This window comes from Pygocentrus nattereri, chromosome 13, assembly GCF_015220715.1.
Source record: "Pygocentrus nattereri isolate fPygNat1 chromosome 13, fPygNat1.pri, whole genome shotgun sequence".
NCBI lineage: Eukaryota > Metazoa > Chordata > Actinopteri > Characiformes > Serrasalmidae > Pygocentrus > Pygocentrus nattereri.
The window spans coordinates 27,739,974-27,757,698 of NC_051223.1; the positions used below are offsets into that span (position 1 = coordinate 27,739,974).

The 17,725-nt window shown below is 38.1% G+C and overlaps 1 protein-coding gene across 1 annotated transcript; it reads left to right on the plus strand.

The window, feature by feature from the left end:
- The first annotated feature begins 386 nt into the window (after window positions 1-386).
- On the plus strand, window positions 387-17,179 carry fshr (follicle stimulating hormone receptor). Its single transcript, XM_017703253.2, is given in 11 exon segments — window positions 387-544; window positions 7,084-7,155; window positions 7,744-7,818; window positions 8,080-8,154; window positions 8,364-8,438; window positions 8,689-8,769; window positions 12,620-12,688; window positions 12,825-12,899; window positions 13,322-13,507; window positions 14,753-15,804; window positions 15,807-17,179. Coding segments are annotated over 11 exon segments (2,013 nt in total). The 3' UTR covers window positions 15,902-17,179.
- Window positions 17,180-17,725: the final 546 nt, after the last annotated feature.

Sequence of the window (17,725 nt, forward strand, 5' to 3'; positions counted from 1 at the left end):
CAGAGGAGGAGAAGGAGGAGGCAAATGGGGTGGGAATAGAAATGAGAATAACACAAGCCTATTATCAGAGTTCCTCTTTCTCAAGGTCTTCATTGGCTTTGGCTGGAGCACTCCTGACCAACCACACTGCTCAGCAAGAAAGTCATTACCACTCATTCACTGACCAGCAAATCCAAACAGACAGCACAACGCTCACTTGAGTGGCTGTGGAAGTCCAGAATCTGGTGATGGGGGCCTGCTGCTAACCATTGCGCTGAAGACCACCCTATGCTTTAGCTCAGCGACAGCATACAGGTCAATATACAACTGGTAAAGTGAAATAAGAGCCATATCAAGCAGGACTGACTGAGACAGACAGCGGGATGAAGATGATGGCCTGGATGATGATGCTGGGCTTCAGTCTCACTTGTCTCGTGGTACACACACACAGCACACATCTGGGATCTCCTACCTGCTCAGCCAACAGGACGACTTGCTCCTTCTTCTGTTTGGGCAGTAAAGTCCATCAGATGCCGAGTGACATTCCGAAAAATACCACATACGTGTAAGTATATAGATGCATGCACACAACAATAACAAAGTTCAGATGTGCTTAATTGCTGCATTAAGATATAAGCAGATTGTCTCCTGGAACTAAATGCTATGAAATATGTACTACAGTGCATTAAATTCCACAAAACATTTCCAGCCTCCCCAATTTAAATATGAATTTAATGTAAGAATTTAAATTGTTTTGCCATAAATGAGATGATACATGATAATGAGACATTAAACACTGATGCATATATCTTAGCTGCATCTCTGAACTTGCATCTCAATAACACCAGTTCAAAATCACAAGATGTTTATCATATGATGTCATTTTGTATTATGTAAAAAAATATAGTTATTTAACTTTTGCTAAACATTTTTAATTCATTTTAAAAAACAAAAAGGCATCCGTGACAGAAAAAGATTAAATGGCAATTTTATGACATATGACTATGGCAAAGATTGGAAAAATGATGACAACACTGACAAAGTTATAAAGAAAAAGTAACAAAGAAAACAAATTAACTGAAACAAGTATGAACAGACGTAAAATCATTTGAAACGCATCATTAAACTGGCCTTAAGTTAAAAGTGAGGTGAGCTTTAGATGGCTCTGAACTGTTCTGATCATTGAAATTGAAATAAAATTCTCCAAATTGACAAAATCATTCTATTGTGCAATAATATTGTTCTATTATTGTTTTCAAGCTGCTTGTTGAAAACAAATTTTGGAAATTTGAATGACAACAAAAATACACTGTGAGCAGGAAACATATCTTTTGCACTCAAGGCTATAGGACTGCACACACACACACTCATATACACACTCAGCCTTGAACTGTGCAGCAGGGGGAGTTTTAATAGTCTGTTTTTCACGCATCACAAGAAAGCACATCTTGTTTTTCATGCATCACAAGGAATGGCTATCTGCTAGCCTCATCAAGCACATTCAGCATGCTTAACTCTGCTGGGGAGGGGGGAGAGAGAGAGAGAGAGAGAGAGAGAGAGAGAGAGAGAGAGAGAGAGAGAGCACACATGGACATTTCCTAGGTTCATTAAGCCTCAGAGATTTGTTTGTTTTTGGATCTACTTCAGATGGTTTGCAGTTGGATTTGGTGAACTGAGCTGAGGTCATTCTCAAAGACATGTACCTCACTAGCTCATCAATAGCCGTGTTCCTCGCAGGCCATTTTTAGCTTTGCCCACCACCGTCCTTCACACGGCACAGACTACAGCATGGCTGCTCTGAGTGTTCCAGATATTTGCTATTTGCTGCATTTCTGCATGCCTTTCCCAAAGAGGGCTTTAAGTTAACTGGCTACTTTTTAATTTTAGCCATTTTTGGGGGAGTGGAGGGTCTGCAACAGCATGGTTCAGCAGCATGAATTCGCTACTTGACGAAGCTGGAACAAACAGTTCTGAGCCTGATAGAGACTAATAGAGGAGACACAGCAATGCAGATGGTTTTCCTCATCCTACTTAATATGTTTACTGCAACTAACTGAACGCTAACGGCAACTAATTCTAACACTCAGCTATACTCTTAACAATAAATGTGCCAAAAACAGGTCTTGGAGGGATGCCACTGGTTCCCTCAAGCAGTGGTTCTTAAGCCAGTTCTCAGGTCCACTGCCCTAAAGAACTTTTCGTTGGAGAGCTTTTTGAGGAACTATTGTTGTAAATGAGATGTCTGAGTGTGAAGAGTCTCAACAAGTTTAAAGAATCTCCACAAAAGGTAAAGGTTTTTTTCCCCACATTAAAGTTTTTTCCTAATATGTCTTAGAACCCGTTTAAAAGTATACAGCTGATGTGAGCCTTTCTTTCCAAAAAAACTCTAATCAAATATTTATCTTGGCTAGTTAAAGGAAGAAAAGACTGCATAAAACCAACCATGACAGACCCTCCCACAGATTTCGGCCCAATTCCATTTCTTATTATTACCCCTAGCCCTTGTCATTTTGTCACTTGGAACTGAGTTACTAGGTGTAGTCATTGAAATCTTCCCCTACAAAATGGACAATCCTCAAATAAAAAAAGAACTAACTAGCAGGCTACTAGTGATGCTCTGTACGCGACACTGCCAGTCTGCAGTGTTAGCAGAGGAAGTTCAGCAACCTCACTGCTGGTCTTTAGTTAAATTATGGCATCATATGCTTTCAAGGAGGGGGGAGTGGTAATTATTTATTATCACCCACCCCTAATTCTTCAGTGATCTTTTTCTCACCCCATGTTAAATGCAGCAGTTACATTCTGGCGCTTCAGGCATCTGTACTGCTGGATCATTTAAGGTGGAATGGAAAATTGAGACATTAGCATACTATCAGTGATTTTTTATGATTGTTATGAAGAGAAGTACCAAAATACATTGAAATGACATTGAACTACACAATACAATGGTAATTTTAACAGAGAATACTTACATTTGTCGGAGTTTTTGACTACTTTTTCTTTTGTCTCATAACACTCCATTTGCCTCTGAAAAACCTCAGTTTGGAGGGCTATACAGCCTAACACTTCAGCCTACCCCTGTATCTCAACAAAAATCAGGACACCATACCCCTAGGCATGAACACGCAAAATGGAGGGGTAAGAGCTAAGTGAATTGGGCCTTATTGCAGGATTAAGGTAAAGGCCCTTTGCATTGTGTGAGCATTTCAAAATGGTCTAAAATCACTTTGCAATCGCATTACTTTATGTTACATTGAGGAAGTTTTGAATATGTCGTCCCTTTTCTTATAAAATTTAGGTTTTCATATGACTAAATAAATGTTTTGTTATGATCATTTCAAAATTTTTGAATATATTAGATAAAAATGAATGGTGTTGTGACGATTCAAACACACTAGTAGATCAGTACTTCTACAAGAACTGTAGTCCTTACAAGAACTCATAGAGGGAAAGAAAAGGAGCAGAGGACATAGACCACCACTGCACTGTAGACAATGCACATTCATCTTTGAAGACTGTCTATAAGCACCAGTGACTGTCAGGACACCCCATCTGATCCCCATCATCTTCATTTCTGTCTTCTGTCTATTACACAGAACAATTTATACACACATACAAAAGGAGACAAAAGGACACCAAAGTGTAAATATGGCACTGTGTTTTTTACAGTGTAGCAAAGGGAATGAAACACGCAGCTGTTTGTTTTTCATGTAATAGAATAGTGTAAAATGGGCATGTCAAGGCAAAGTTGTTTTCAAGTTGTTTTTTCTGCTGATTGCACTACTCCTTTTCACTCAAGATAAAGGGTGTGTTTACTACTTCTGTAGGGAGGGACTGGTTTGGCAAAGAAAGCAGAGAATGCAATACTACTTGTTATTAAATTTATCAGTATTCTGCTGGATAAAGTAGTATGAAGTTCATTATGCAAGCTTGTGCGAATGCATTATAGTAGCATCTGTTTTTAATGATTTTCTTCTCTGGATCTGCTTCATTTTGCTTTTACGATCAAAAAATGACCCAAAAAATCACTGATATGGCTAAATCGTTTTGCCATTACACTCACTGTTTTTACACATCTTATTCTATTGTGTATTTTAACTGTGCATTTTGAGATGTTTTTTTTTTATTATTAGGGCAAAACAAATTATGATGATATTATTGTTGTTGACACAGCAACAACAACAATAACAACAACAACAACAATAATAATATTAATTATTATTATTATTATGATTACAATCTAGGGTTAGTAGTCGAAATCCTACAATCCTGTGCAGAAGTTTCCAGTCATAGTCGTCATTAAGTTGTTAATTAGGGGGAAAAAAACAGGAAACATTTGTTTAACAAAAATGACACAGAAGCCTCAGCAAATATCAGTATTTACAGCTGCAATATTTTTTTCATCCAAAGTAGAAGTAGTCCAAAGTACAAATGATATAAATTGTTCTTCCCCACAATGCATGCAATTACAGATTTCTGCCAGAGTTCTCCAAACCCCCAAAACTTGCATAGTGATGTTTTAATTTGTCCCCTCTTTTGTGCACTGAAGTGACTCTTTACCTCTGTCTTTCAAATCTTAAAACTGATACGTAACAGCTATGTCTCAACAACAAAAGCTGTTTTGAAAGGTGTCACTGACACTTCTTTAAAGAGTGCCCCCTCCCCTTCAAAGAGACACTGACATTCACAACAGCAGCTACCCAAACACACCTCAGCTGACTTATATATTTCTTTCTTCTGTGTGTCTAAATTAGCTAAACAAGAGGATGTGGTGTTTCTGTCCATCCTTCTACTGTGAGGAGTCAATGCTACAGGTCTGAAAGGTTGTGTAGCTGTCAAGAAGCCGTTATTGAGAAAAAGAGACAAGACATTTATCACTGGACATATGAGATGTAAATTATGGTTTTATGGCCTAAATTTGTCAGTGAGATTACTTAGATGAGATGAGCAGAAAATACAACCAACTTCTATGACTGGAAAACATCCCTGCAGATTTCTTTGAAAAACTGAAAGAATGGAAAACACTAAATACTCTAAAACTGATTATATTTGCATATACAGTGGGTTGCAAAAGTATTCAGCCCCCTTGAACTTTTCAACCTTTTGCCACATTTCAGGCTTCAAACATAAAGATATGAAATTGACATTTTTTGTGAAGAGTCAACAACAAGTGGGACACAATCGTGAAGTGGAACGAAATTTGTTGGATATTTTAAACTTTTTTTAGAAATAAAAAACTGAAAAGTGGGGCGTGCAATATTATTCAGCCCCCTTGCTTTAATACTTTGTAGCGCCACCTTTTGCTGTGATTACAGCTGCAAGTGGCTTGGGGTACGTCTCTGTCAGTCTTGCACATCGAGAGACTGAAATTTTTGCCCATTCTTCCTTGCAAAACAGCTCGAGCTCAGTGAAGTTGGATGGAGAGCGTTTGTGAACAGCAGTTTTCAGCTCTTTCCACAGATTCTCGATTGGATTCAGGTCTGGACTTTGACTTGGCCATTCTAACACCTGGATACGTTTATTTGTGAACCATTCCATTGTAGATGTTGCTTTATGTTTTGGATCATTGTCTTGTTGGAAGATAAATCTCCGTCCCAGTCTCAGGTCTTTTGCAGACTCCAACAGGTTTTCATCCAGAATGGTCCTGTATTTGGCTCCATCCATCTTCCCATCAATATTAACCATCTTCCCTGTCCCTGCTGAAGAAAAGCAGGCCCAAACCATGATGCTGCCACCACCATGTTTGACAGTGGGGATGGTGTGTTCAGGGTGATGAGCTGTATTGCTTTTACGCCAAACATAAGTTCGATTTTGGTTTCATCTGACCAGAGCACCTTCTTCCACATGTTTGGTGTGTCTCCCAGGTGGCTTGTGGCAAACATTAAATGAGACTTTTTATGGATATCTTTGAGAAATGGCTTTTTCTTGCCACTCTTCCATAAAGCCCAGATTTGTGCAGTGTACCACTGATCGTTGTCCTATGGACAAAGTCTCCCACCTCAGCTGTAGATCTCTGCAGTTCATCCAGAGTGATCATGGGCCTCTTGGCTGCATCTATGATCAGTCTTCTCCTTGTTTGAGCTGAAAGTTTAGAGGGACGGCCGGGTCTTGGTAGATTTGCAGTGGTCTGATGCTCCTTCCATTTCAATATGATCGCTTGCACAGTGCTCCTTGAGATGTTTAAAGCTTGGGAAATCTTTTTCTATCCAAATCCGGCTTTAAACCTCTCCACAACAGTATCTCGGACCTGCCTGGTGTGTTCCTTGGTCTTCATGATGCTCTCTGCGCTTTAAACAGAACTCTGAGACTATCACAGAGCAGGTGCATTTATACGGAGACTTGATTACACACAGGTGGATTCTATTTATCATCATCAGTCATTTAGGTCAACATTGGATCATTCAGAGATCCTCACTGAACTTCTGGAGTGAGTTTGCTGCACTGAAAGTAAAGGGGCCGAATAATATTGCACGCCCCACTTTTCAGTTTTTTATTTCTAAAAAAAGTTTAAAATATCCAATAAATTTCGTTCCACTTCACAATTGTGTCCCACTTGTTGTTGATTCTTCACAAAAAATTACAATTTCATATCTTTATGTTTGAAGCCTGAAATGTGGCAAAAGGTTGAAAAGTTCAAGGGGGCTGAATACTTTTGCAACCCACTGTATGGTTGTTGAGGCTGCTGTAATATTTTATACTAAACATTTATTTTCTGCTTTTTTCTGACACTGAAAAATCAATGACTTGTACTTCTGCCAATTAAATGAATGAAAAAGTAGTCTGCCAAATGTTCAGGACATCCCAAATACAAGCAACTCTATTCTATTCTGTTGTGTCTCAGGTTCAAATGTCAAGCTGTACAAGTAAATGGTATTCAAAGAATTTAATTTAAGAACTATAAGCAGTAAAATAATTACATTGAAATCAGTTTTTATAATGAATGTGTCAAGTGTTGGAAACAAACATTAGCCTAAATGACAATAACTCAGATAAAAGTATAGAGTGTGTGACTTTTGCACAGTGTGCGATGTATCCTGACACACAAAGGTGCTGTTTGCTTCAAACAAGTCATTTACTGAGACATAATCTTCTGATTGTGAGCAGGGAGATCAAGCTGACTCAGATCACTGTGTTTCCAAAATGGGCCATCTCATCACTTCACGAGCTCAAACGAATGTGAGTAAAAATCACAAGCAGCCACTTTTCTGAAGAGTGTGTGAGCTTGCTTGTGCATGTGTTTGTGCAGGTGCAAATCCACTAAGATGGGAAATCTCATCTAATAATGGTATACACTATATCAAGGCCTGAGGAAGATAATGACAGGCAAAACGTCTAGGATTATGAGAGATCAACAGCTTAGGTTTGATGTGAAAACTCATATAAAAATTAAGTATTTAGTCTTGATTGAACACATGTTTAGTCTTTGACATAGAACATGATGTGTTAGAGAAGTGTAAAACATGGGACACATGAATCACAGAAATATAGCAGCAGAGGAGAAAAATCTATATGCCATATTGTATGAGCTCTTTGGTTTATAAAGGAACTTTAACTGCTAAGATGAAAACTAAATGATCTTTAAATTAACATTGCCAAGTTGCATCTTCAGGAAAATCACTACAAGCATAACCATTACCCCGCCACTTATGTAAACAGTAAATTCTTACAACTGAATTAGGCTTTTAGCTCCTTCATTACTGTTGTTGTTTGTGTTGCACTGATGATGATGTCTGTGTTAAATGATCATTACCACTGTTCTCACAGAATGGTGTCTGAGAACGGTGCCCTCAAGGAAATTGGAGCCTACGCATTTGCAAACCTAACGAAACTAGAAGAGATGTAAGTTTCAGCTCTTCCAGCCTCAATGGGCACAAAACATTTATTCTATTTAATTGACTAAATAGAATTTTACCAATGCTAAGAGATTTGAAACATGGACATATAGCCACCATGTGTGCACATTTCAGTGCCATTTAAACATGTATGAGAAAACCAACACTAAATAAGTGTGTTTCATTTCTTTGAATGTAAAATATATTTTTTTAAAATCAATGAATAGTACTTGCTAAGATGACTTGCACTTCTACTTTCTACTAACAGAACTATAACTAAATCAAAACACCTTCTGAGTATGGAGAAAGATACCTTCTGGAGACTTCCAAAGCTGAGATATCTGTGAGTATATAATTTCCGGTATTTCTGTGTTTCCTATTGGGAGGATATTCTCATGAGTTACTGTCTAAACTGAGTTATGTTGTAAGCCCTGTAACCACAGTGACCCAAGCTCAGGGCATTAATATATCAAACATTTCTCACAGGAAACACAGCCATTGCCCATTAACAAGCCATTTTTACTAAATGTGCATCAGTGTGTGTGCTTTCAGGACTATTTCAAACACCGGTCTTACAGTGCTTCCTGACTTCTCCAAGGTCCAGTCTGCTGCTCTAGAATTTTTATTGTATGTACATATATATCTTCTTATACATAACATGTATAAATTCTTATCAGTAAGCATTTATTCATGGTTTCTGACTGTGTCCATGTGGTGTAACTGGGATGCCCCCTGTCTGCTTAGTGTACAGCTATGCAGTTTTACAGAGTCAAAGTAACTCCATAAAAAAAACAAACATCTGGATGAAAGTATGTATCAATGTATAAAACTTTATGACTGTAAGCTGTCTTAACTTTAAATTTATAATGTCTTTTAGTGACCTACAAGATAATATGCACATAAAAGTGATACCTAGCAATGCTTTCCTTGGACTTACAAGTGGTATCATAACTGAGCTGTAAGTATATTCTGAGGGGTGATCATTAAGTGTCCTTTCCATAACTGCAATTCTTGTGGCAACACTTTACATTTAAGGTTGCAAATTAAGTGATAATTATATGCCAAGAAGTGATCAAATATTAATTATGTATGAGTTAACTGTTTCATTACTTAGCTATTGCTTGAGTAATTTGTTATTAGTAATTAATTACACTGCTAACTGATGGTTTAGTTAGTTAGCAGTTCATTGCTCATTTACCCATTAACTGTGTACTAACTGCTGCTTGTTACACTGCTTATGAACTCATAAGCGTGGTTATTCACATGAAGAAGTAGTAACTAGGACTTATGAGTGTTAATTATCTGCTAATTATTTTATAGATTTATTGTTAATTCATTATTACTTTGTAACCACTATGATAGACAGATAGATCAAGAGATCACTTTATTAATCCCAGAGGGAAATTCATCTATTACAGCAACACACAGTACACTAAAGAACAAAACAAGAGCAAAAGCATTGTTGTGTGCTGTTATACAGATCCACAAATAGAAGTTATGTAATAAAATATAACTAAGGAAATCATTTTTACTACCAATTAAACTACAAACTCATGATGAACACTTAATTAGTTAGTGATATTCTAACTTCTCTCTAACTGTTTTTGTGTTCCTTACAGCAGAGTGAAGAGTCTATCTACATTACTAATTAACGGTTATTCTAAATTACACTTCATAAGACACCAACAAGCAATCAACAATAACTCATTTTTTATTCAAATGAAAATGAGTACTTTACGCCTGCATAACTCATCCAATGACAGGTTAATTAGGGCTTCACAGTGGGATTCACAGTAAAGTGTATATAGGCTGCTCTCAATCTGGAATTTAGAGTATAACTATTAGCAGAGAACATTGTCACTTTACTTGGGAGGGGCGGGGGGTTGGTGTTTAATGGCTAATTATTATGACGTACTGTAAGTAGTAATTGGCAAATGGCAAATATGTAAAACCAGCTCTGTGGATGGTGAGGCAGCGTATATGCTGAGGTGAAAAATCAAAGACAGTGTTCCATGTAAGACTGCACAGCGAAGGAAAAGCTAAATGAGTAGATGAATGAACAGATAGTCAGTGGAACCAAAATGTTAGTATTCATTAGTTCTCCTGTTACTTCTTTACAGGAGAACACCCATATCAGTTTGTTAGCAGTGTACTAAGCAGCAGGTAGTACTCAGTTAATGAGTAATGAAGCTATGAATGATCAATGATCAGTTTAAAGTGTAGTAAATTACTAATTACTAAGTACATAATCAGTAACTTAGTAATGCTTAATGCACATTAAATTGATATACTAACAATAAGTAGCTAATGACCTATTAATAACATCATTTATCTTTAATCTGTGACCCGTAATGTAAAGTTTTACCATTCTTACCTCTTTTGCCTGAAATACCTGGGATTAATGAATGACCCTCTAGTGGCCTCACTTGTTCTATTTGTATCACAACATGGACACACTGGTAATACTTTATAGCAGTGTTCATAAGGCTACATGATACCTTCATTAGCCCATGAGTAATGACAAGGGACAAAAAAACCTTCAAAAACATTTATAAAAACTTAGCAAGTGTCCTCAGTCATAATGTCTGCTTTTGTTTTCTTTTTTCTGACTTTTTTTTTTTTCAGTTTTTTGATGACGTGTTATCTGACAAATCTGACGAATTTAATTGAATTGAACTGAATTTAATACATTTTATTTGTCACCTAGGGGCAATTCACAACTGGGTATTTAACATAAGACACAAACATATAAGGTAGAGACATCTACAGACAGACATCTTCATAGATCTTCATTATTAGTAGGAATAATGAAAGATAAATAAATAAAATACATAGTAAGCACACAGCTTACTGTAAATGATCAATGATCAACCTGATGGCCTCAGATACAAATGACACTCTCCACTGGACAGACCGACATCTAGGGCAGTGATAATGGTGGCCAGGGGCAACAACTCAAAGGCAGGGCAGAGGACATGTGAGGGGTCAGAGTTTGTTGTTCATATAATAAAGCCAGTGTAAGACCAATTATTTTTATTTTGGAGCAAACAGATTTCAGACTCTGTTAACAGCTTATTTTTTACACTTAGAGAGTTAAACCAGCAAATGTAGATGAGTGAAACAAGCCTCTCAATAAAAGAGCTATAGGAAGTGAAACAGATGAACTCACTGAAAAAGATTTTAACTTCCTATGAAAGTAAATGCAATTATGGTATTTTTTTAAAGAATTGCGTCCTTATTCTCCTCAAACCTTAGCTTCTCATCAAAAATTGTATCCAAGTACTTCTAAGAACTGACTCTCTCTACAGCCCATCCATTGACTTGTGTGTCCATTTTAAGGGTTACAGCTTACAAAATCCACAATACCAATTGTATAAGATATTCATTTCCAGACATGAAATCACACCATTATTCACAACATAATTCCTGCAAGACTGTAACATGTTCTCCATCTGCCCCCAAAAAGCAGAGACAACAAATTTACAGACTATCATCTGTAAATTTTACAATATGGCAATTTTCATGTGCGCTCCTGCAATCACCCGTATCCAGGATGAATAGCAAAAGAGACAACACACATCTTTGGATGAACCTGTACACACAACACCATTCATCAAAGATTTCCGGAACAATTGCTGGAATACCGTATTTTCCGGATTATAAGTCGCACTTTTTTTCATAGTTTGGCCAGGGGTGCGACTTATACTCTGGAGCGACTTATAGTCCGGAAAATACGGACTTCACGGCAACCGGGAGAATGCGCCACGCTACGTTCTCGGAAGTCATTGAATGGATCAGCAAAGCATGGGCTTCCGTGAAAACCGAAAGCATCCTGCTGGGATTCAGAAAGGCTGGAATAATTGCAAATGTAACTGACGACGAGTCTGACAAAAGCGACGAAGAAGAATAAGCGGCGCTTCGTCCACCTCCAGAGTTAGCGGAGTTGTTCATAAGTGACACTGAGGATGAAGAGTTCAATGGATTTGATGATTTGGAGTGATATAAACTTTGATAAAAATGGTTTGATAAACTTGTTAGCATGTTCTTTGTTATAGTTTGTCATTGTTATCTGAATAACTGTTCATGTTACGTTAACTTGGATTTTATTAAATCCCCCCCCAAAAAAATGCGACTTATACTCCGGTGCGACGTATATATGTTTTTTTTTCTTTACTGTGCATTTTTTTGGCTGGTGCGACTTATACTCCGGAGCGACGTATAATCCGGAAAATACGGTACAGCCTCAAGCACTGTATCTCAGTGTCTTACCACAAATTCATGTGGACCTGCAGTTTTATTAATAACAGCAACTTTAAAACACCTAGAGACTCTGTAGCCTCTATGTGTGTATGCACACTGACACAATGCTGATGATGTGACATTAGATTTTATGGTAAAATAAAACACACTTAACCTAAGAGACAAAGAAAATGTTCACTTTTGTTTAATTAGCCTGACTTGGCTAGCTCTGTCATATTATCAGCATTATGTCACTGAAATACAATGAGCTACAAAGTCGATCATTTCACCCTAGAAAGTGACAATAAAATGTCACAAAAATCAGTGTCATCTGACATATGACATGTCAACCTGACAACATAGTTGGCAACAACCTTTATGACAAATGATACCTATTTGCATAAGTGATTATAAAAGTTTTTATTTTGTTTTAGTAATGAAGCCTTATTAATACTGCTCTACAGTAAAGTGTTACCAACATATCTGTCACTACTGATATGCTTGTTTAACCAATTTCTGTTCTATTATTATTATTATTATTATTATTATTATTATTATTATTATCATAGGAGGCTGACAAAGAATGGAATCACTGAAGTGGAGAGAAATGCCTTTAATGGAACCAAAATGGAAAAACTGTGAGTTTATTTCTTTGCTTGTTTCCATGTATTTATTTATTTATTTAATGTAACAACTTAAATAATTCAAGCACCCAAATAGAATAGAACTACATGGAATCTCTAACGTATCTTTTTACCCCCACATCCTCTTTAGTTTTCTCATGGGAAACCAACAACTGAGGCATATCCACAGCTTCGCCTTTCTAGGAGCTGAAGGCCCCGTTGTTCTGTAAGCATGACCAGCTTTCACAATCAACAATAATCCGGCCTGCCAGCTGCATCACACAAGTAGCCTTTACACCAGCATGTGTGTCATTCTCAGAGGCTTACAATCAACCATGCACCCCCAGCTCCTTGCTTCATCCTGTTCTTAAAATGTCTTGTACAAATCCTAATTACAGCTTTTCTAGTTCTCTTCATTCTTGCAGAGGTGTTACCACAGTCTGTCTACTAATCTGAACTCATTGCAATGCATGACATGCACATTGATTATCATAAAAAAGTCAGTTAAGTGTCATGGTCACATGCAGAAAACACTAGAGCAAATGCAAAATGAATAGTCAGTGACTACTACACTGAGACTAAGTAAAAGATGCTGTTTGGTAAATCACCCAACAACTGAACATGAAGCTGATGTGAGTGTTTGTGCAGAGACATCTCTCGCACCGCCGTCAGTGCCTTACCAGAGAGCATGCTGAAGAGTCTGAAGCTGCTGACGGCCATCTCCGTCTACTCTCTCCGATGGTTACCCAGTCTGGAGTTGTTTTCCGAGCTCACTCAGGCCAATCTGACATACCCCAGCCACTGCTGTGCGTTCAAAAATTTCAAAAAGAACAAGTGAGTAAGCCTACATCTCAGAGCCTTGCTGCACATGATACACATACTGAGACAGCTTTGGGGGTGGGTAAAATCACAAAAACATATACTAGACCTTTATACATGAGATACACAATGCATCACAATACCTTTTTTTGTTGTTTGTTTTTTTTTTTTGGGGGGGGGTGTAATAAGTTGATAAGTTATTGCAGACAAGAAAACACCAGCAGTGCTGCATACAAAAATATTAAAAACGATCAATACAATAAATGTACTGTACTGTATTCTGTGCTGCATTAAAACCAGTTAACCTAATTATGCTCTCATTGTTATGAAACATGAATGTACAGTGTTTTGTAGGTACTGATGATGTCCCTGGCATTCAGTAAGACACACTGTGCTTTATTGTAATGTAATTTATTGTGACGGCATTAAATATCATCATATTGCACAACTTTACACAGCTTACTGAAATCTTTCAGCTTACAGTTTAAAAGAGGCGCACTAATATTTTCGCCTAAACAACTCACTTTCTCACTCTTTATATAACTGTACATCTTAGATATCAGCTTCTTAGTACTTTCAAAAATGAAAGTTTATAAATGGTTCTCGGTCACGATTAAGATCTTTACATGATGTGGATGTTCCTTAAACCTTAAAATGGATTCATGACATTCACACATCTCATGTACATGTCTCGAAATGACCCTTTTGGGAACCTTAATTTTTAAGCAGTGAAGTTACAGAATGCTTTTTTGTTGATTTTTAATTTTCTACATCATTTACACACATCAGCTGTCCTTCACACTGCCTAAAACCATCTCTTCACGTTGACTTAGATTGAAAGTAAAGAACATTTTTGGCCTTTCCTGTAAACTTATCATTTTGGAGATACATGTTTTTCTTTGGACAGCAACAGTGTAGTAGGTACTAAATAAGGCTCAATATTAAGAAATGAATATTAAAGGGCTTATATCATAGAAAACCTTTCTAAATTAAAGGAGTTTAAAGTTAATGTTATATGTTAACAATTTTAAAATGTACCATGCATTCCCCAGTTTATACAGCCCATATATAGAAACCATGCTGCTCATTGCTTCTGTGATGTCACAAAAACTCTTTTACATATATTCACCTATTCAGCCTACAGCAGTTTAGCTCTGTTTTAGCCTCAGCTCTGAGAACTTTTTCAATGAGGCACAAAACAGGACAGGCAGTCAGAACAGAGCTCATTTGTCTTATTTCAGTCTTTGTGTGTGTGTACAGGTCAGAGAAAAACCATTTGTGCAGCGATCCTGCTCTCCGTAACCTGGAGCCATACTTTTTTGAGGAACACTGCAAGGATGTGACAGAAGTGAGCTGCTACCCGGAACCAGATGCCTTCAACCCATGTGAGGACATAATGGGCTTCACCTTCTTGCGGGTCCTCATCTGGTTCATCAGCATCCTGGCCATCGTTGGCAACTTCATTGTTCTCCTGGTGCTACTCAGTAGCTGTTACAAGCTGACGGTGCCCAGGTTCCTCATGTGCCACCTGGCCTTTGCTGACCTCTGCATGGGCATTTACTTGCTCATGATCGCTGCGGTGGACATCCAGACCCGTTCCCACTATTATAACCATGGCATCGACTGGCAGACTGGCCCTGGCTGCAGGGCGGCCGGCTTCTTCACAGTTTTCGCCAGCGAACTGTCTATGTACACTTTGACGGCCATCACACTGGAGCGCTGGCACACCATAACTCATGCTATGCAGCTGGAGCGGCAGCTTCGTCTGCGCCATGCATGCGCGCTCATGGCGGTCGGCTGGCTCTTTGCTGTGCTGATCGCACTGCTGCCCATGGTGGGTGTGAGCAGCTACATGAAGACCAGCATCTGCCTGCCCATGGATGTGGAGACAGCGCTGTCGCAGGGATATGTGATACTACTGCTGCTGCTCAATGTAGCCGCCTTCCTGTGCGTGTGCGTCTGCTACCTGCGCATCTACGTGACCGTGCGCAACCCTGCCTTTGTGCACTCTCACGCTGACATGCGTGTGGCCAAGCGTATGGCTGTGCTCATCTTCACCGACTTCTTGTGCATGGCACCCATCTCCTTCTTCGCCATCTCTGCGGCGCTCAAGCTGCCGCTCATTACCGTGTCGCACGCCAAGTTGCTGCTGGTTCTCTTCTACCCCATCAACTCATGTGCCAACCCCTTCCTCTACGCTTTCTTCACCAAGACCTTCAAGAAGGACTTCTTCATGCTGGCTAGTCGCTTCGGCTGCTTCAAGACACGCGCACACATCTACCGCACAGAGACCTCTTCGGGCCAAAATGGGGCTTGGCCGGTTTCTCCAAAGACCAGCGACGGAACGCTGTACTCATTGGTGCAGCTCAGTCACTCTCACTGAGCCTGTCTGACCCCCTCATGCCTTAGAGGACTTCCACAACTGCGAGCTACAAGCTGCTCTCATCGTGTTCCCTTACGTTCCCTTCTGTGCTGCTTGGACTTCGAAACAACAAACAGGAAAAAAGAAAATTAATATATTCCTACCATGTACAATTTCCTACTATTAAATTGAATAATTCCACGGTAGCTCTTGCGTCTTTAGTCTTAAAGGAATAGTTTGGCAAACAATCAAACCAACTTAGCTTTCTCCTAAACTTAAAAGAGAATTCCACCTTTTTTCTTTTTACATTCTCTACATTATAAAGTCATTCAAAGAGGTTTGATGTGAAATTCTCTGTTCTAGAGAAACAAATCGAGACCAAATTTTTCACAGTGGTGGTGATTTGAACCAGCTGTCCAAAGAGTTTAAGGCCCTTAAAAGTAACCTTGCGGGAAACCTTGTGTCAAAATTTCCACAAAATGAAATTAAGATGTAAACAGGGTCATTCTGCATGGTCTGATGTGAAGTATTCCATTCTACAAAAGCTTGGTCACAGTGGTGAGGATAGCATCTGGTGTTTAATGCCTGTAAACGTGACCGCATGGAAAGATATTACATGAAATGGTTATGAATACACTGTCTGAAACCTAACACACTGTTTTACGATAGTTTTGAGAAAAGAAGTTGGCTTAAAATTGATTTTCAACATACATTCAGAGTACATGCAGGGTGTTCTAGGCCAAATTAGTATTTTTCCAGATTTACCACTATTTTGCCATTATCAACATTACATTTAAAAACTTTAAATATGAAAAAAGGACATATGTAGATTCATTGGTCATTTTGCATAGTGAATAAATTGGTCATATCTGTGCTGCAGACATCGTGACTCCTGGTTCCTATCACCAACACTTTAAAGAAAACAAATTCAGTAAGTTTTTCTACAATTAATAATTTCACATCAAATCACCCTGAAAGACTTTTACACAGAAATTTAGAAAAATTTGTGGAATTCCCCCTTAATGAAGTCATTCAGCAGTGGCATGTCTTGCGTCCTTAGTTTACATCTTTTGTTTTTGCACTCAAGCTGTGCTAATGTAGCTAACAAGTAATGGAAGCTAATACAACTCTGTTTCCAAAACAGTTGGGATGCTGTGCAAAATGTACATACAAACAATGCAGTGATATGCAAATCATTTAACCCTATATTTAACTGAGAAAAGTACAAAGACAACATTTCAAATGTTGAAACTGAGAAATGCTTTTGCTCTTTGAAAATGATATGCCCATTTGAATTTGATGCCAGAAACGCCAAACACCAAAAATTGCTAAAACAATAGCAAACATCTTGAAGCCTGAATTGTGTCCATACTTTTGTCTTTTTAACGGTATAACCGCACATCATACACTGTCGGAAAACATACAGGCAAGTGTACTTTGAATTACTTAACAACTTGATGCAGGTTTACATTTGGCGTAAAGGAAAATGTTTTCATTTCACCAAACTATTCCTTCAAGAAGATAATAAAATTTGTTTTGTCTTTTTTTGGGGGGGTGAGGAACAACATATGCTTCATTTTAAAGGGCCCATATGGTAAACTGAATGTTGCTTGCTTTATTTGAAATCAAAGATTTGGTGTAGTATGTAAACATAATAGAAGCAAATAAATAAATAAATAAATAAGTAAAATAAAAGTTTCACAATGTACTGTTCTAAATAAAGTCACTAAACTAAATAAAGTGACTGTAACTAAATAAAGCAAGAAATTTAAAAATGGGGCTGTGAACATGGCATTTAATATGTTTTAATGTCAGCAGTTTCTTCCTCCAGATTATAGTTCCTTAACAAGCAGCTTGCTGCATCACGATAA